Source organism: Leguminivora glycinivorella, chromosome 1, assembly GCF_023078275.1.
Source record: "Leguminivora glycinivorella isolate SPB_JAAS2020 chromosome 1, LegGlyc_1.1, whole genome shotgun sequence".
NCBI classification, from domain to species: domain Eukaryota; kingdom Metazoa; phylum Arthropoda; class Insecta; order Lepidoptera; family Tortricidae; genus Leguminivora; species Leguminivora glycinivorella.
In genome coordinates, this window is record NC_062971.1 from 32,217,540 (window position 1) to 32,239,258 (window position 21,719).

The 21,719-nt window shown below is 39.5% G+C and overlaps 2 protein-coding genes across 2 annotated transcripts in view; one reads left to right on the top strand and one right to left on the bottom strand.

Annotated features, from left to right (window-relative positions):
• LOC125234681 overlaps window positions 1–21,719 on the bottom strand; it is a 140,875-nt gene that overhangs the window by 65,528 nt on the left and 53,628 nt on the right. The gene's annotated exons all lie outside the window — the stretch shown is intronic.
• Window positions 9–3,531, top strand: LOC125234599. Its single transcript, XM_048140951.1, has 2 exons — window positions 9–245; window positions 1,016–3,531. The coding sequence occupies exons 1-2, from the start codon at window positions 180–182 to the stop codon at window positions 3,251–3,253; spliced, it is 2,304 nt and encodes a 767-aa protein (XP_047996908.1). The 5' UTR covers window positions 9–179; the 3' UTR covers window positions 3,254–3,531.

Sequence of the window (21,719 nt, forward strand, 5' to 3'; positions counted from 1 at the left end):
GGAAGTGGGTCTGCCGTTCAAGAAGGACGTATTCGCCATGCCAGACACACGCGAAGCTGCCCTTACGCGCCTACAGTCTTTAATGCGCAAGTTTGTTAAAGATCACGCGTACGCAGATCGCTACCGAATGGAGGTAAACAAACTGTTTGCCGCTGGCTACGCACGTGAGCTCAAGGAAAATGAACTTTCGGCCGACCGCATATGGTATCTCCCGCACTTCGGAATTCAGAACCCCAACAAACCTGGTAAGTTGAGACTTGTTTATGATTGTGCTGCAAAAGTAAATGGGAATTGTCTTAATAGTTATTTGTTAACGGGACCAGATTTATATAATTCACTTATGGGGATTATGTTGAGATTTCGTGAGAATAAAATAGTTATAATTGGGGACATTAAGGACATGTTTTTAAGGGTGAAAATAAGGCCCGAAGATCAACATGTACTTCGTTTTTTATGGCAGGAAGCTCCGGGCTCGCCCGTAAAAACATGTGTTATGCAAAGTCTATTGTTTGGTGCCACTTGCAGTCCTTTTATAGCACAATTCATTAAGAATAAAAATGCATCTAGGTATGAAGATTTATATCCGGAGGCTGTAAATGTTATTGTAAATAGTCATTACATGGATGACTGTTTATATTCAACTAGCAGTGTAGAAAATGCAGTTAAGTTGGTTGAACAAATTACTCTTATTCACAAGAGCGGTGGATTTGAGATACGAAATTGGTCAAGTAATAGTCAGGAGGTATTGAAAAATATACCTACTGACGCGCTCGCGCAAACAGCTGTTCACTTCAAGGACGGAGTTATGAACACAACAGAGCGCACCTTAGGGTTAATGTTTCATCCTTCAGATGATACTTTTGGATTTAAGATTTCATTTAATCGTGTCCCACAGGAGGTATTAAATGGATCCGAGGCTCCGACGAAAGCAAAAATGCTTAGCCTCATCATGTCAGTTTATGACCTTCACGGTTTTTTATCGCCTTTTATTATAAAGAGCAAAATAATATTTCAGGACGTTCACCGTAGTGGCGTGGAGTGGAACGACCACATCCGACCGGAGGAGCACGCGCGCTGGGTAAGGTGGCTCGACGAGCTTAAACTACTAGCGTCGCTGCGCATCCCTCGACACTACGCGGCCGCGGGGCCATGGACGCCGTGCTACGATGATTCGGCGGATGGGGTAAGTGACCCCACCATCATACATACCGAATTACATGCATTTTGCGATGCCAGTAGTAAGGCATATGCCGCTGTTGTTTATTGGCGCTTTGTTCGCTCAGATGGAACTATAAATGTATGTTTTGTGGCGAGTAAAAGCAGAGTGACTCAACTTCGTCCGGTCTCTATACCGAGGCTAGAGCTTCAAGGTTGCTTGCTCTCTGCTCGTCTGGCCGCCACAATACAGAGCGAACACAAAGACATTAAGCCAAACAAGCGATATTTCTGGACGGATTCAAATACCGCCCTCCAGTGGATTCGCAGTGACCCTAGAGATTTTAAACCATACGTCGCTCACCGCCTCGGTGAGATTGACGAGTTGACCAGTGCGTCAGAGTGGCGTTACGTCCCCACGTCCTTGAACGTAGCCGACGTAGCCACTCGTGAGGACGCGCCACCACTGCAGTACGATGACGTATGGTTCCAGGGGCCAAACTTCTTGCGTGAACGCGAAGGTGAGTGGCCCAAGGATCTCAAGAGCTCCAAGCAGCTTGAGGAAGCTATTTGCGAACGTAAGGTCATTAATGTTGTATCCTCAGCCGACTGTACTAGTACGTTGCCGGTACCTAACGAAAATTACTTTTCGTCGTGGATTCGATTACTTATGACTACTGCACGGGTATTGTTGTTTATTAAAAAATGTCAGCATAAATGCGATCGAATCGACACCGAACTGTTACAATCGGCAGAGGACTTGTTGATTAAAAAATGTCAACATGATTCATTTCTTACAGAAATTGCCTGTTTAAGGAACAATAAGCCGTTATCGAAAGATAGCCGACTGCTACAGTTAACGCCCTATCTCGACGATGCGGGCCTACTACGTGTAGAGGGCCGTATCGACAAGACTGTTGGAGTCAATGAGTCTACGAAGAGACCAGTGATTCTTGATGGCAAGCATCGAATCACCAGACTGCTCGTAGAACACTACCACAGGCGAGCACTGCACAGAGCTCAAGAACTGGTAGTTAATGAGCTAAGGCAGCGCTATTGGATTCTGCAACTGCGACCAACTGTACGCGCAGTCGCAGCCCATTGTCTGCTGTGCAGATATCGTCGCGCCACGCCGCAGCCGCAGCGTATGGGCGACCTGCCCGCAGCACGGCTGCAGCACAACCGTCGTCCGTTCTCGTTCACCGGGGTCGACTTTTTCGGCCCCATGGAGGTAACCGTAGGTCGTGGTAGGCAGAAACGGTATGGAATGTTATTCACATGTCTGACCATTCGAGCCGTACATGTCGAAATAACGGAAAACCTTACCACTGACTCTACCATAATGGGTTTGAGACGGATGATAGCACGCAGAGGTACCCCTACCATGATATACTGCGATAATGGGACCAATCTTAGAGGTGCCCACATGGAATTGAAACGCAGTATCGCTGAACTAGACAGCGATGCCCTGCGCAATGATGGACTCGTGAGAGGAATTGAGTGGAAATTTATTCCCCCGGGCGCCCCAGAGATGGCTGGCGCGTGGGAACGAATGGTGCGTACTTTTAAATCATCCCTCCGAGCTGTACTCAAGGAGCGCGCCCCACGGCCAGAGACCCTTTCAACATTGATGGCTGAAGTTGAAGCCCTCGTCAACAGCCGTCCTATCACGTACGTATCGGTAGATCCTAACTATCCTGAAGCTCTGACCCCCAATCACTTCTTGATTGGTACGTCCTCAAATGGACCAGCGTTTGGTAAGTACGACAATGGCGACCTCCAGTTAAGACGTCAGTGGCGGATAGCGCAACGTCTAACTGATATGTTTTGGGCACGTTGGCTCAAGGAGTATTTGCCAACACTTCTTCCGCGACAAAAATGGACGCGCGAAAATCGCTCCTTACAGGTAGGAGATTATGTAATTATAGTCGAACCTAACTTAGAACGTGGATCATGGCGGCACGGAATAGTGAGTGCGACACACGTTGGTAATGATGGGCGTACTCGCGTTGTTGACGTCCGTACGCGCACGGGCATTTTACGCCGCCCCGTCACACGCGTCGCCTTACTTGCACCAGAGATGGCTCGTGATGACTAGTCATCACTAAGGGGGTGGGATTGTAGGCGACGCATATATGTTTTATGTGAACTGTACGTTAGGATTTATTTATTAAGTTTGTTTACTTATTTTGGTACATGTAACGCCATCTAGATTAAAACTTTGGAATTAAAGCTACATAAAAACAATGGTGGGTAGCGAGCCCAAGTCATGCGCTGCACCTAAGTAAAATGAAGGTAGTTGTACATTTCGCGAACTGAGACCCGCCGCGTTGACTCCTCGCTCGTACCACGGTTTTTGGCATCGTATTTTGGAAATTATGCGTTTCATTTAACCTGTCACCTACACTAGGTATAAATTGAATATTTACCTATTTTTATACGGTAAAACCCGATAAATCGAAATTAGTTTTCATTGAAATAAATTTTTTGCGGAAATTGCAGAAAATTTGAATTTCAAAAACAAGTTTGCTCAACTTATCTGGTTTGACCACTACCTTACCCTTTGCAAACTACCTTTTTCAAACTTATAATATTTACTGAGCGTTTTCGGCCATACGTGTCACGGTGACCCAGGTCGATTTTTTCTAAGTACCTACGAGAAAGTATAAGCATGTAACGTGGATGCTGGTTCAATTCCAGCCTTGGGCAGGTGATACACTCACTTCTTATATTATTTTCATGTAACAGTACACACCCATACACAGTATTACCACAGTATACTAAAGAGTACTACCGTATTATTATGAATTATGATGTATGATACACTAGTTTCATGATGCTAGATTTACATAAACTCACGGCTGTATTCCCAAAAGGAGTAAACAACACGCTTGAAACTGCTCAAGTTTCAGTGCCATTCTCATCAATAAAGAGGTTGACAGAAAACGAAATAGGGAACTTGACTGTAGTTAAAATAAAATATTTTTCCCCACACTAGCTCGGAAACACGTGTTTTGTCCTTTAATACCAGCGGGTAAAAACGCATTTTATCCACTAGTGGGTAAAGTAATTTGACCTTGAATAAAGTCAAATTAACTACTTTAAAATTGATAAAAGTAGGTGAATCTAGTAATAAAGATGATTTACCACCTGTAGAACTATTGGAAGCAGTGATAAACGCATTTTTTGCGTTGTAGTTTCCTCGCTATAGTGAGGGGAAAAGTTTTGTGTTACACTCGGGTGCAAATGTATTTTACTTCTCGTGTGTTAAAAAACTCGCAAGTTCAGGATTCTATTCTCGAACCACTCGCTTTGCTCGTGGTTCAACTATAGAATCCTTTCACTTGCTCGTTTTTCAATTCCACACTCGGCGTTAAAATACAAGTTTGCCCCCTTGTATAACAAATAACTATTATACCATGCACGGAATAAAGCATCTGATAATTATAAGAAAAACATGGACAGCAGTTATTTTTTAACCAATTTCTATTTAATAAGTCAGGTAGAAGTATATAAAGTAACTGAGTTGACCGTGACGTCACTCAATTCAATTTCATATAAATTCCATATTAACAAGTCGTTTATTTATTTATTTATTTAAACTTTATTGCACAAAAGAACAACTTAGTGTACAAAAGGCGAACTTAATGCCATGAGGCATTCTCTACCAGTCAACCTTCGACCAAATCAAACCAGTCGTTCAAATTCGTTTTGACAGTTCTTAAAAAGAAGCTGATTTGACTAGGAGGCAAGTAGCCAATTGAAATATTGCAGACAGGTTGCCAACTTAGTACATTACAATAAAATTGAACCCATAGCCCCCAGTCGGTTTTACACCTACGGGAGGAAAAGACGATGAAACTACACAAGGGTTAGATTCTGACTACAATTGAACATAGGACATTTTGGTAAGTAAACTACTCTTTAGATTAAGCACTCCATCCTTACTTATTTGTCCACGGTATATGTCTTGTCTAGTGCGTTAGTGTATGTGTGAGCCTAGGCTTAATTTTCCGCGCCGATTCAAAACGTTCAGAGTGTCGCATTCAGCGAGGCGTAAAATTCAAAGCTCTCGACTTTAGTTCCTCGGAGTTCACGACAATATTGTGTCGCTGCACTTCGAGAGTTGTACAAGTAGATACATATTTCGTTCACGCTAAGTTTTCGTGTCAAGTGCTACGTCATGTGTGGAGTTTATAGGAATATTTTGGACTATATATGCATTGTTTCTGTCGTGTTTCTGCAGAGATCGTGTGGTCTCAGTTTATAGCTTTAGTTGAGTAGGTATACAATAACACACACACACACACACACACACACATATTTACCTAGTTCTAAGAAGTGGCAGTGAAAATATTCTCCATGACTAGTTAAAGTAGGTACTACGAGTACTAAGTATTAATAAAATAATTATTCACAAGAGGTCAACCAATTTTTTTTTAATTTAAATCTGAGAACAACAAATTTTAAATTAAAAAAAAAAACCGACATAGTGGACCGATTTTCGTCAAACATGGCTAAGAACACTCCCGACTAATTCAGCTTTTAAACAAAATCTAAATCGGTTCAGCCGTTCGGGAGCTACGATGCCACAGACAGACACACACGCACACACACAGAGACAGACACGTCAAACTTATAACACCCCGTCGTTTTTGCTTCGGTAGTTAAAAATCAAGATTCATTAAAAATTAAGTACAGGGTAAACTATTCTTTCATTAGTAAAGTAATGAATCCGATCATATCACAAGCCAAGATTTTGTATCCGCTACCAAACCAGACACAAAATTAATCTGTACAAATAAGAAAATAGAATCCAGGCCCAAACGTAAGAATAGGGAAGTCACATTGAATCTTGCAATATCAATAAAATGGCAGCCAACAAGTGACCGTTTAGTTAAGCCGGTGCAGCCAATCAGGGCGTCCCGTTTCCCGGGAGTGGGTCACTAAATCCCTCTAATGCGAGCCAGGGATTGAACTCATTACCTGGTCTTCTTCGTGTTCTTGTGTTACTTGCGGAGCTAGGGCGAACAAGGTATTTTATAAAGGGTAATAGTGCGCTACGAAGGGTATTTCAGGTGTATTTTAAGCTGATGCGTGTGCAGTGACACGAATGTGTGCACTAAGTGTACAACTTTTAATTATTACAAGCTTTTATTCAACTTGCCTTGTTACCCCCTTATTCATAAACGTACACTAAAGTTATCAAGCCGATAAAGTTCGTTTGTCCCTTTCCAACGTATTGGTGTGATAAAAAGGGACAAACGAACTTTATCGGTTTGATAACTTTATTGAACGTTTATGAATAAGGGGGTTAGTATGTTAGTGTGCGTCAAATCGTAGAAGCTAAATTTGACCCACTTCCCGATTTCCGATTGAGCTGAAATTTTGCACACATATGTAAATCACGTGACAATGCAATATTATGGTATCATGGAGCTGATCTGATGATGGAACAGAAAGGTGGTCATAGGAACTCTGTCATGATCATGAAACGCCGTATCCCATCGAGTAAGGGGTTTTTAGAAACGTCTCGGAGTAGATGACTGTTGAAAGAAAGGTACAGTCGGCGATAAAAGCTTGTGCCAAAAATGATTTTTTTGCAAAAAACTTATTTTTGTTCTATCACTACCTGTGAGTTCCTGTAATTGGCTCTTTGTTTTTTATGTTTGTTGTATTATCTGTGTAAATAGCTGTTGGTACTCCTTAAATAAATAAATAAAAAAACCGGTGCTTAGTCGGGTGACTCGCCAATATTACTGCGGGATGAGTCATAGTTTATTTTAATTATTTAAGTGTAGTCACTATCAGATACATCGGAGCGACCAAAGAGCTCACACATACTCGTATCTGAAGTATCTGAACATGCCTCTATTTTCACAGCTGATTTAGAGTGTACATGTGCAGATATATGTTTAAGCACCGAAAAGTTAGGGATAAAATAAAACATGTCAGTTGTCATCTATTGGACTAAAGACGTCATTGTTTACAGCTGCTATATCAAATCCACAGCCAGATAGATCAAATTGAAAATCGGTCACCTGTTATTTGCGAATATAAGTTTTAACATGCAACATGGCGACAATATGAATTAGAATTAGAATTAGAATTATTTATTGCATATCACATTACAGGCATTGGGTGGAGTGGAACATATAGGTATACATGTGACACCCTGTAAGGGCACAGCAATATAGAGGGCTACAAGTAGGTAATTACTTAGATTAAAATATGATTATATACATTATTTTACACATTTCGTTACATTAACATACATTCAATAATTATCATTTGGTCTTACTATTACATTATTTCCTTACAAAAAATAAAGCACTATTGTATTTTCACTTACTGACTAAAATATTCGTTCATATTATAGAAACACTCGTTAACTAAAAACTGTTTCAGATGTTTTTTAAATTGATTAATGTTTTGCAGTTCTTTAATAGAGTTCGGGAGGTGATTGTAGATTTTTATAGTCATAAGATGTGGGCTACTTGTGACAAGTTTTAGTTTAGAAAAAGGCAATTTTAGTTGGTTAACATTACGGTTATTTCTTTTAATTTGGGTTGTATCTTGGTATGAGTACAAATCTAGGTGTTTCCTAACGAATTTACATGATTCGAATATATACATACACGCAACGGTCAATATTTCAAGTTTAATAAAATAAGGTTTACATGATTCCATCTGATCTATGTTTACTAGAGTTCTGATGCATTTTTTTTGCAGAATGAATACTTTTTCAATATCGCAGCTATTTCCCCAAAGAACCAGGCCATACGATATACGTGAATATGCATATGCGTAATATGCTGCAAGGGATGTCTGTAGATCCGAGACTCGCTTTAGATGCTGAAGAGCGAATATAAAGGATGATAATTTTTTTGACAATTTTATAATATGTTCTTTCCAGCTCATATTAGAGTCTAATTCTATTCCTAATAGGGTGGCAGAGCTCACTGTATCTAATTTAGAATTTTTATATTGAAAGTCTATTGCCAGTGATGATTTTTGATGAGGTTTAAATTCGATGATTTTTGTTTTATTTATATTGAGCTCTAGGTTATGGGAATGTAGCCAATTTGTAATTTTATCTAAGGTTGACTGTAATTTATTCTCAACTTCTATAGTAGTAGCACATGAGAACATTATAGACATATCATCTGCGAAAAGCGTGCTATGTTGGTCCAGTATCTTAGGAAGATCATTTATGTAGATGATAAATAGAATACAGCCTAAGACGCTGCCTTGAGGGATAGACCCTCTAACGGGGACTTTATCAGATCTGATGTGTTGTATTGTTGCTCTATCGAAGTCCCTATACTCTATTTCTACATACTGGGAACGATTACTCAAATAAGATTTAAACCAGTCCAGCGCAATACCTCTAACACCTATGTTATATAATTTATCTAAAAGGATTTCATAACGGACTCTATCGTAAGCCTTACTCATGTCGAGTAAGAGACCCACAGCGTATTGTTTATCATTTATAATATTAAATATCTCTAAGGCATATTTATAGATTTATGAATATAAACGATACCCTAAACTTGTACAAACTTTTAAGAATTTGGTACTAATAATAACACAACTAATTTTATCATTTTGTGCTCAGGGTACGTAGCAGAAAATGGCACAAACGCTCACGAAACGCTCACGAAACGAAAGGCTCGTAGACATCTATCTCTATCGCTCCTGCATATTGACGCGAAAGAGCCATACTACCTTTCGCGGCGTTTCGTTTTCGTTTCGCGTCGCAGAAATGCCATACGGCTACGGCACCAGGGGTCACGATATAAGTGAGAGTCTCGAAGTAGCAACTTGCTCGCGGCGCCGGATAGGAATGGCAACTTTCTGATACACTCCGTTCCGAGCTACGTCAGATGTTCGGATATTGTATTGTGAACGAAGACAGAAGGGGGCTTCCTTTTACTAGAGTACTACCATTAAACAAACGACTTAATATAAAGGTACATATATATATGTCTAGGTACCAGTGGCGGAGCGTCGATACAACTCGATTCCCAACGGGTTCCCTAAAATTCTCTAGTATCTGTATAAGTCCATTCAAAACAGATGCCAAAACCCCTCCGGCTTTACCAACGAAAATTTTCACGCCCCGCCACTGCTAGGTATATATATAGACGATGCGATGTAGATACTACACACAACCTACATAAATAGACAATATTATGTAAACCCAATAAGACAAGTATCACAACTCACAAGGGTAAAAATGACATAGATTTTTAGTAGGTATTCTTATTTGAACAAATTGGGCCTACTAACTACATTTTCAAGCAATCAATGACTAAAAACAAATTAAACATAAAAACAAAAGTATCTGAGTAAAAATACTTTGCTTCTTTCGTTGTATATTTCTTATTAAGGCACTAAGCCAAAATTAAATTTAGGAGGATAAAAAAACTCAGCTTTAATGAAAAATTTCTCCATTCCAGTGGAAATTGTCGCAGCCATTAATCAGAGTAAATTTCGTTCAAAGAAAACCATAATAAATATATCCAAGGAGTAACAACGTAACTTTGTTAGAGCGAAAAGAAATATTGACATTACCGCACCGCTTTCAACGCCTGAATCAACAGAGCAAGATAAAGCCATCGGTGCCGATGCGATTTGAATGTAACGTCCTATGTAGACGCTTCTTTTAAGACAATTGTGACGTTGTTCGTTTGAAGCCTTCTCGATTGCAATTAGCACTTGCCCTTATGGCAATCACGTACATTTATCTCGGAAACTATTGAGAAGTTGGCTGAAATTGAGCGGGGCGCTTTGCCTAAGAAACGCTGACCTTGTGGATGACTATTTCCAAATGAAAATGAAAGTAATTCTGAACTTATTATGGACATTACAAGTTTCATAGGCTATTAAAAAAATGCTACTTGATGTTATTTGGAACCTACCCAATTTATTTCATAAAAAATATGTAGATACATCGAACTTAAAATGCACAATATACTATAATTATATCATCTATCTCCCTAGTCCTGTACAATAATGGCACAAACATGAGATGTTATTTCTTGCATATAGCAATAGTTATAATAGCACTGAATAAACTTTTTAATTACTAGGTATTACATTAATGTACACGTACACCGTACAGTGACATTTTAAATCCGCTTGTTTCAAAATTAAAATTTTAATTAGGTAAAATTCCGACAAATGAATTTAAAGCCACACTTTAAGTGGCAAAAAAACAGACGGCCTTACCGAAATGTCAGGCTAACGGCCCGGCCACGACATTGGTCTAAGCGCGACAGCGGTGAGCGGCAGCCATACGAGCGAATGAAAAGTCCCATCGCTGTGTCTCGCTCCAATGTATGGCCGCCGCTCACCGCTGTCGCGCTTAGAGCGATGTCGTGGTTGAGCCGTAAACGCCGATCAACAATTCAAAACGCAGTCTGGCTTCGTCGTGATAACGAGATTATCGTAAGCATTCGTGCATTTGACTACGTACCCAGTAGGCCTAGAACATGATGGCCGCGGGAGTATGTCGCCGCGAGATAGATGACACGTCTTTGTCTAACTGTATTAATGACATAAGGACAGGTGGTCTATCTCGCGGCGACATACTCCCGCGGCCAACATGTGCTAGGCCTGCAGGTAGTGGAAAGTTGCCGCAACCGCGAACAGTTGGGATTCATTTCGTTCAAATTATACAATGGTTAGGCCAGGAATTAACACAAAGTTTGCGGTCCGGTTTTACCATACTGATTGTCGATTCGGATAGGTAAATTGTGAATTTTGTTTGGGTTTATATCTACCTAATGTTTAAAACTCGTGACATTACCTAACTAATATATTGAATTATCATTTTGACAACATGATTACACCTGGATTGAAATTCGGTTAACCTACCTAAAAACTCGAGCCGAGATACGTGAAAAATAAATGTCACAAGACTTATTGGAAAAAACTTACAATTACGTGTATTAGGTAATAACTTAGGGTCTCCCCAAACCTACTTACGCGTCGGAAAGCCGAACGCATGTTCATACTAACAAGCGATTTTTAATAGATGAAAGCCGATTCCGCGTCGATAGATTTGGGAAGACCCTTAAGTGACATTTACACGTGTAACTAGCCTAACCCGATGGCTCCACACGCAACATAATTCCGTCCAGTAAATCCGATGCCATAAGCTTTATTTCTAACCTAACCACAAAATTAAAATTTTGAAAAAAACCCCGTCCGCGACATAGTAGACCGATTTTCATGAAACGTGGCTCAGAACACTCCCGACTAACTCAGCTCTCAGACAAAAAAAAACTAAATCTAAATCGGTTCACCCGTTCGGGAGCTACGACGCACACAGACAGACAGACAGACAGACAGACACGTCTAATTTATAACACCCCATCGTTTTTGCGTCGGGGGTTAAAAATTACCCAACAGCATAGTGGAAGTAATTAATTGTCAATCAAATAAAACTCTATATCCTCTTGTAATATCACGAAAAATAAAATTCATTAATAAAATAAACAGCTACGTATAAAAAAGTGTCTAATATTCAAATTTTCTAAAAAATACACAAAACACTTTAACAAAGCGATGCTTCAGCTAACCCGCGGAAGCCCGCAACAGTCACTGACCCAGTTTACACAGATGGCGAAACAAGCCGCTTTATTTCGTATATCAACAGCTACACCGGCGACGAAGTTGTGGACTTCGTTCTGAAACCCGGTGTTTAAAATGTGTAGGAAATTGGGAAGCATAAATTAGAATGTGCGTTCCCATTGAGGGTCCACGTTAGAATTTCGAGCTTTTTAATGTGTAAATTCAACCAATAATTTGTAAAAGTAGGCACTCAAAAGTTATATTCGGTTAAAGGTGGACCCTCAGTCGTGCATGTCAGGTATCCATATTTCATAATCCACTTCAAATTTACAACTTTTGTAAATGAGTACTCTTAGTAAAAGATTTGTAAAACGAATTTCATTGAATTGTGACTCCTTTCTGCTAACTCAATACGAAAAAATGTCATGTAGAATGTGGTCCCTCAATCGATCGCGATAAGTTCGCATTAAGAGAGAACAATAGTATTATTTAAAATATAGGTGTGACTGAGAGTTAGTAAAAGTACTCGAATCATTGTAAATTCAAGCTTTAGTTTGTAAAAGATGCCATTCAAAAGTTTCGATTGATTAAAGGTGGTCCCTCAATTGAAACGTTTGTCATAAAAATAAATCAATTTACGTGACAATTGGTTGTTAAATCCCTCAATGGGAACGCACATTAAATTAGAGCATATAAATATTTAGAGATTGCTCAATATTTAACACTGACAGGGACTTATACGCTGGTAGCCTAGCGGTAAATACGTGCGACTTTCGTTCCGGAGGAACCCGAACTTCAAACCCCGGCTCGCACCAATGAGTTTTTCGGAATTTATGTGCTTTTCGGTGATGGAAAACATCGTGAGGAAACCGGGCTAATTCCAATAAGGTCTAGTTTACCCTTCGGGTTGGAAGGTCAGATGGCAGTCGCTTTCGTAAAAACTAGTACCTACGCCAAATCTTGGGATTAGTTGTCAAAAGCGGACCCAAGGTTCCCATGAGCCGTGGCAAATGCCGGGATAACGCAAGGATGATGAGGGACTTATATAATCAGGGGATTTAAACTCTCTCGCGCATCAAACCCGACGCTGACCGAAAACTGTCCCAACATGCCCTTTATCTGTATATCTTACATCTTTCCAAAATATGTTATTAATATGAGAAATATCTATTATATTTTTATTCTGTGTGGCCAATTCCACTGAACCCCTTCCTTGGACTTTCCCTATCGACGTGCTTGAATATGACATATATTAGAGGAAACGCGAATTATTCAAAATATTTAATGACATATTAAAAACCGGCCAAGTGCGAGTCGGGCTCGCGCACAAAGGGTTCCGTAGCAGCAAATATAATAAACTTATTATGTCAATTTATACACCTGGTGAATGGAGCCTAAACTCTCCCGATATTTTGCCTTGTACTTTTATGTATGAATATTAATTTTATATATGTATTTATAAATATTCCGTGCTATAGGCGTGCCCAAATCGGCTTGTGATAACTGAATAAAGAAGTATATACACCAGCTTCACAATTAAAATTACCAAATATATTATCCAGGTGAGTTTCACCTCTAGTGGTTATACAATTTTGGAGAAGAGGTGTATATCCCGCATTCTGCATAAATTTATGTATGTAGTTTTGTTTAAGGAAATCTTCGTTAAAATCTCCAAAAATTAGTGTAGGCATAGAATGTTCATTAAATATATATTTGTTCATAAATTCTTTTAAGGTATTATTGGAGCACCTAGGTGATCTGTATATTGCAAATAATCTCTTATTATCATACTCCAATGAGACTCCTTCAATGTGTCCAGAAACACTACTTGATTGCTCTAAGTAGCTTTTAGGAGATGTAATCGGCAAATTCGGTTTAATAAATGCTAGAACCCCAAACCCAGGATTTGATGATGTTTGTTCCGGCCCATTTGTTCTAATTAATTCTATGAAACCGGGTAAAGAGAAGTTATCGTTTAAGCAACTCCAAGTTTCTGATGCAAAATAAATGTCACATGATAATATTTGTGGATCACTGGCTATGTCCGGTAAATGTTTATTTAAAGATTGTACATTATGATACACAATTTGAGAGCAGTTACGAGGTTCCCTCAAAAATCGGAAAACGGGAACTAATAGTTTCTGTCGCAATCTAGCCATTTCTTTTACTATAGAATCTTGAGAACTAGGGGGGCGTGGCGGTTTGAAAGAATCAGTTACTATAAATAAACCTTGTGCAGTAGTTGCACGAGAACACGCTACGTACATCATTGATCTTTGAATTGTAGGTTTTAAATGTATCACCACTCGCTCTAAGGTTGTACCTTGACTTTTGTGTATAGTGATGGCTTCCGCTGGCACAACAGGAAACTGACTCCTCCGAACCTGTAAATTTGATGATTTATACCGCTTTACTGTATACGTAACCGGTTCTAATGGTGTCCAGCCCTGGTCCAGTCTATTTTTATAACGGTGCAGCGAAGAGATTGCATTGCATCGTTTGTGTTGGCCAATGACATTATCATCGAAGGATAACCACATACGCAACGGCCGTCTTTCACCAGTTGCCCTGTTGATGGCAAAATCAATAGCTGATAGTTTACCAGTAGATCCGTTAGTAAGGCCATCTGCAGTATCTATATTAACAGTCAACATGTATTTAGCACCGATCTTTAAAACTAAAGTCGAAGGAAGACCGTATGTTTGCTGAGTCGTTAATTTGGAAACTGTCTCTAAAGCTTTTTGCTTCATTGTGGAATTTAATTCACCGCAAACAGTATCTATTGCTTTCGATATAGCTCCATCGGTAGTCATACTTGATAAGACTGCGTTATTGTGATTGTCTACCTCTCGATTGCTGGCATATAGATGAATGGCTCCTCGGGATTCCTCTGGCAACGTATTGTTATTAAAACAACGACTTTTAAATAGTGTTATATCTTCATCGGTCATTGTCCCACTTGCCATATTATTTAAAGCTGTAGCAAAGGCAACATCATCTCTTTGTCGCATTATTTGATGCAATTCCGTTAAGCTAAAGAGATCCCAAATTGGTGTTCCACATAATTCAGCAAGAGGATTTCGTGAGCTAGGCTGAAACACCCAATTGTCACCGACAGGTGGTAGTTGCCTGAAATCACCGACAACAATTACAGATATGCCAGCAAATAAAACAGATGAATGAAATACTTGTTGTAGTCGGCGATTGATTTGATGAAAAGTTCTTGAACCCAACATGGAAATTTCATCAATAATAATAAGGCGCATTTTTGACAATTTTGTGGCTAATGTGTTGGCGACACTGGGTGAAAGTTCCGGTAAAATACTTCCTGCTTGCGAAACTGGAAGGCCCAGGGCGCTGTGTACGGTTTGTCCGCCTATACCAAATGCGGCTTTTCCAGTAAACGCTGTGAGGAGAATTTTTAAATCATCAGGGTTCGTGCCAGGTTCCCTATTAAACTGAAGTGTCAAGGACTGGAACAAAGCTCTTATTAAGACACTTTTGCCAACTCCAGCTCCCCCACTTATAAATAAATAAATAGGAGAAGATGCCTTACGCATGTTTTCAAGGACGTGTAGTAATATGTCTCGTTGGTCAAAATTTAACTTTCTACATAAATCAAGCACATCACCTTCACAAAGTTGCGGAGGTTTAGCGATAAAAGTTAAAGGATCGCCACATATTTGTGGTCCACCATGACCGCCAGGAATAATGTCCTCAGCAACATCTCCGATTTGAGTTTCAAATTCGTAGTCTCCGAAAGGCTCTACCCCATTTACCCCTCTCTCATTAATTTCCTCATTTTCCTCATTTGAATCAGCATCTCTTATAGCTAACAATAAAGATTCGAACTGGTCTGGCCCTCCAAGCTTGTTAAACTGATCACTTTCATTTTGTATTAAATCTTTATGTTGCAAAAAAATATTTTTTAAATCTAAATCAGGATTAATTAATTCCTCTTCCTCGTTACGCCAAGGTATATAGAGCATTATTTGCTCTCGGTAAAAGTTATCTGGGTCTTCATGATAACTGTAACGGCGAAAACGGATTATTCTGGGTTTTATTTTTTGCCTTATAAATCCCAAATTGTCTTGTAGGGGAAGCCAACTGCCGTTGTTTTCGTCCATTTCTTGACTATGGTCATTGTCGTCACTAGAATCTAGATAGGTAGCACTAGCGACCGGCCGGCGTTTCGAGTAATAATAATAGGCTGCAAAATAGGCTAAACTGACATTTTCTAATGCAATTGGTCGTTTAGTATAATAATCAATGAAGCTTTTTTGAAATATATCATCCGAATTAGGATCTAAATTTTGAATTTCACGCGTACTTTTTAAAATATGTACTCTTTCCTGTGGCAGACTAGTGTTAACATATATTTCTCCTTCACTAGCTCTCGATAGTGGAAAACTTGCTAGACAGTACACGGCCTCTTGAGCAGAAATTTCACTAGCGTTCAAAAAAACATTTGAAACGCTACGCAAGGACTCCTTTATACTGCTATTGCCATTTTTAGCTTCTTCTATGGCGGAACGTAAAAGACGTGACATACCTTTGTCTGCCTTATTTATGTAATCCACAATATAAACTGCACAAGCAAATGGATCTACTATATACTGGATATCCATATTTGCTTTATGCAACTCTATGATTTTTTTAGAAAATGCATTGATATACGTGTCTTTTGGAGACCGCTTTAGAAATACTTTGGGCCTCTTTAAAGTGCTTCTTATAGCTAAAATATAATTTTCATATGTAACACCTACGAATTCCAAAAAATCTGTAAATGTTTCTATTTCAGGTGGAATATCTTGCATTTTAATTTGGATACTTCTTGCAATATCTTTGACCCTTTTATAAGAAGCATTATCCTTTGGAAGTTCGACTAGTATTTGAGTGGAATCTAAAGGGAAAAACGGTATATCAAAACGGCAAAGTTTGTCCGGCTTGGGCCTACACGTGTGCGTATGTTTATGTTTTTGAACATGAAGAATATCCTCTGTTAGTTCATTGCTATCACAAGTTAAAATGTTATCCACAAACTGGACGACTCTTTCAGCTGATTCAACATCACCGGGTACAAAAATAGGTGCCTCCTCAAGCCAAAGCATCATATGTGCATGTGGCGAGCCCCTATGCTGGAATTCAATCCTATGGTAAAAATGACTAATAACATACTTTCCAAAAGGACCGGAAGAACAAGACCACGTTTTACGAATTTCCCTTAGCTTTGTTTCAAAGTAAGAGGCACATATAAACGGGTCGGATTGAATGAGCCGCGCTTTCGTTTCGTAACTTAGATTTTCGACTTCATACAAAGAAACAGTTTCACCGTCAACAACTTCCTTTAGCATTACCAGAAGTTCTAGCCACTGTACTTCGGCAGCCGACAGCGTCAAAAAGAAAGATGGTACTCCAAACTGTCTTATCATGGCTAATACCTTCTTCTTTTCTCCCTCCCAGTGTGAAGGAGAATTTCTAATGCCACTAAGTACGCGATACCCGTCGTCGTGCTGAACTAAATTATCTATATAGTTCATATCTAGAACATTACTGGCTAAAACTGGTGTTCCTTTAACAGTTTTTTTTCGAAGACATGTTGTTATACTATTTTTTACAATTGTCATTTGCTGTTTTTTTAGAGCAGTAAAAAGATAATCCGGTCGAACAGCTCGTCGGTCTTGTCTTGATATTTCCGATTTAATTATTTCAGAATGTCTCAAATTAATCTTAAAATCTCGTTTGACGCCGCAATGAACTTTTATAAATGCCAACTCCTCTAAATGCTCATCAAATAATAAAGAGATAGGGCGCTGTCCTTCACCGGGAGCCAGTACTATAACATCCTGATTGTCATCCAAAAGTGTTTCTGTACCTCCTGGGTTAAGTTCAACACCTTCCGTAGGATCTACAGTCTCTTCGTCGATAGCATCGGCATCGCATGTACATCTAGTTTCATTTTCAGGATCATTACCTGCCCAAGATACATTTAGTGCGACACCGTTTTCCTGAAATAACTCGCACTGTACTAAATATTGCGCGGCCCTACGCACGAATTCAGGCCGTACTTGTTCTTTGCGGCCGTGCCTATAACAAAACCTTCGTTTCAGTTCAACTGTAATTACGTTGTCGTCATTTACGGACCGAGGTAAAGCACTGACCATGTTGTTAACTAGCACTGGAACATTAACAACGTTACCTTGAAGGCCATGTTGGAATCCTAAACCCTGACCCCTGCGAACAATTTTCAAAAAGACATGGCGTGGGCTTACCAAACGCTCTTCCAGAGGAGTCAAGTCTTTTAATACTTCTGGAATACAGGGAAAAATTAAACCATTCGCCCTCGCAAGCCTAGGTATAGTACCTTTGTTAATATATCTTGCACATGTGGAACAAAATTCTCCGTAATTTTGAGTTGGATTTAAATGGAAAACATTATCCACAAATAGTTGTCCATATTTGTTTAAAGCAATATCCTTAGATATTTTTTTTATAGAATTAATGTGCCACAATCTACCGCAGCAGTGGCAAGGATGCGTGTTTCCTTCCTTAATATTTTTTAAATAATTTTGTACAGTTAAGTCCCATGAATCTTTTTGCTTCGATCGTAATTCTTGTCTAGCAGCACTGTTTCGCATCTGTTCATTTCGTCTATATTCCTCGTTTTCTCGAGTAACACGACGAGCGTGTGTGTCGCGCTCTTGCTCAGCTTCTCTAAATTCGACATCCATTCGAGCTACTCGATGCGCTTGAGTGTTACGCTGTTGCTCATCTCGTCTGTACTCGTCATCTTGACGAGCAGCTCGATGAGCTTCAGTGTCGCGCTCTTGCTCAGCTTGTCGATATCGGACATCCGTTCGAGCTACCCGATGAGCTTGAGTATTACGCTGTTGCTCATCTCGTCTGTACTCGTCATCTTGACGGGCAGCTCGATGAGCTTCAGTGTCGCGCTCTTGCTCAGCTTGTCGATATCGGACATCCGTTCGAGCTACCCGATGAGCTTGAGTATTACGCTGTTGCTCATCTCGTCTGTACTCGTCATCTTGACGGGCAGCTCGATGAGCTTCAGTGTCGCGTTCTTGCTCAACTTGCCTTATTTCTAGATTTAAACGTTTGCTTCGGCGAAGAGAACTATTCACTACCTGTTCATGACACTTTTTTCGTTTGTTGGACCTAAGAACCTCTTTAGCGACTTGGTTCCTCTCTTTTTCTCTAATTGAAACATCTTTATTAGATCTGGACAGCCTCTTTCTATCTCTATTGTTTTGTTTTATACGTTCCGCGTCCATAGTAGTACAGTTATTCGCTATGCTCTGTGTTTCCTCCATAACATACTCGTAATTCTGATTAAAATTTAAGTTATCGTTCTGACTGTGGGATGTTATTGAATTTTGTGAACGGTGTTTCTGTTTCTTTTCAGTCTGTTTCTGTTTATTTGTCTCCAGTTTAAGGGCTATATTATTGAAAAGATTAGAAGGGGCACGTCCTGGTGAACGCCTGCTCGTAGCGGGAAAAGCCAAAAGCCCATCGGTTAAAAGCATTTCAAGCAAATGGGGTCTCATCATTTCTGGCACGTAATTAAATTGAGAAGGGTTCGTTTTTAAAGCTAAAGAGGTGGCAAAAGCAATGGCAAACAAACCACAATCAATAGTATTCGGTTGTCGCTGAACACTTGGAAACTGAATACATGACTCCGATAGATACGGAAACAAGGCTTTTACATATATTTTTTGCGATTTTCCTAGAACACCAACAAGACTATCGTACACACGCAGTATTCCATTAATGTAATAAATACAACTCCAGTGCCCCACTAATCCCACGTCACCGTCATAAATTACTTGAAGGTGCGTCTCATTTTTAGGTACAGGTTCAATCAGTTCAGGGTGTTGAAATAATTCTAGCTCACGCGGTCTAAATGATGTGCACCGAAGTAACTTTTCATGAAATGCGCGAACCACATCATCTTCGATATAGTTATTATAATTCAGAATGTAGGAAAACGTATTATCTAAAGTATCCATTGTTAGATGATATACAATAAGCTTTAGAAATTTTAAAAACCTGCTACGAAACACTAAAATTTGCACCAAAAACAAATGAATTTATATTATTGGGGGATTTATTAGTACGTGACCGGTTTAATAGCACCTATTAAACCAGTATACCTACTTACTTATTTTTTATAATAGGTACAATTCAATATTAAAAAGTCTCAACGCCAAATTCGACTTGCGAAAGAAGTAAATGGGAACGATGAAATTCTCTTAGCGCGCACAAGTGACAACGACGTCTGCCCTCACGTGTCTGCCCGTTCGGGTCGACGCGGTTAGCTATCTTATCCCCGCCCCCGCGCGAGACCACGCCCCGCAACTCACGCGCTGCAGCGCAGCGAGCGACCGATCTTCTTGAATCGATGTAATAATAATCTATAGGATTAACGCGTTTTAAAAATATTGGTTCGATGGATATGTTTAACCTATTATTACTCAACAATCACATTTGTAATATTAAACTTTATCAAATGCACAATGTATTTAAGGTACATTACTGGATAAGGATTAATGGCGTATTGCTTGAATAAGCTAATATTTCTCGTAAAAAGTACCTACATTATAAAGATTTTATATCATCGCGGATTTTTAAAGGTGTACAATACTGTAGTATATTTTTTGATCTATCTTATAAGGTTCAGCCATCGTTTTCAGTGTAAGCACAATAACTTAACCAAAATTACAGTTAAATCAACCTATCTCAAAAACTATAAGAGATACTTTGATCAAACCAAAAATCGTTGAAAGAGTTAATTAGCATGCATCACCTCTATTTTTTTTAGAATTTTATACCCCGTAGTTATAAAAATAGAGGGGGGGGGACATACTTTTTACGACTTTGAGAGCTGATATCTCAAAAACCGTTCACTTTAAGAAAAATGTTTTTTAGAAAACTTTATATCAATTTTAACTATAAAACTCCCGTGAGACTCATACATATTTAAAAATATTTTAAGCGGGTTACTCACGTATTAAGTCGATATAGCGTTCGACATGTTTCGGCTCAATTTCGAGAGCCTTTCTCAAGAGTAGCGACACCCCGCCTTTACATGTCGAGAGCGCGACGCATACTGCGGGCGCTTGCTCGGTGCCTGCCTGCCTCAGCAGCCGCGCGCACCGAGCAAGCGCCCGCAGTATGCGTCGCGCTCTCGACATGTAAAGGCGGGGTGTCGCTACTCTTGAGAAAGGACACGGGTATGTACATCGAAAAAAAAATTTTCATCCCTCAGTTACATGTATGGGGGCCCCACCCCCAATTCTTTTTTTACTATTTAGTGTCATAATTTTGTAGCGGTTCATACAACACATATTCCCATCAAATTTCATCACTGTAGTACTTATAGTTTCCGAGTAAATCGGCTGTGACAGACGGACAGACGGACAGACGGACAGACGGACAGACGGACATGACGAAACTATAAGGGTTCCGTTTTTGCCATTTTGGCTACGGAACCCTAAAAATCGACCAATCGACCAATCCAGACCGTTCTACCTAAGCATCTATGGATTGTTTTGAATTTATTACGCAGGAAACGCGCGGTCTGACGGTTCTGACAAAATATCATTTTTTTTTTTTTTTTAAATTTATTGCTAAGAAAAAAACAAAACACTTAAATCTTACAATAACTTCGCCAAACTGCGGAACAGTTTGTTGGCGAATGAAAAAACACCCGGACTTATATGTACTTACTTATTACTAGCTTATCTAACTTAATTGCTATACACAGGCACCATGATAACGGGTCACCTTGCACGAATATTCCTTACAATGTAATAATAAGTAATAACTGAAATACCTAGCACATTAGTGTACGACGCCCAAAGAAACGTTTCCATGGCAAACCGGATGACCTCCTTACCTATCTGGCCTATGACGCTACCAGTTGATTAGCTGTAGGTATGTGTCGACTTACATTCTGTTTTTAG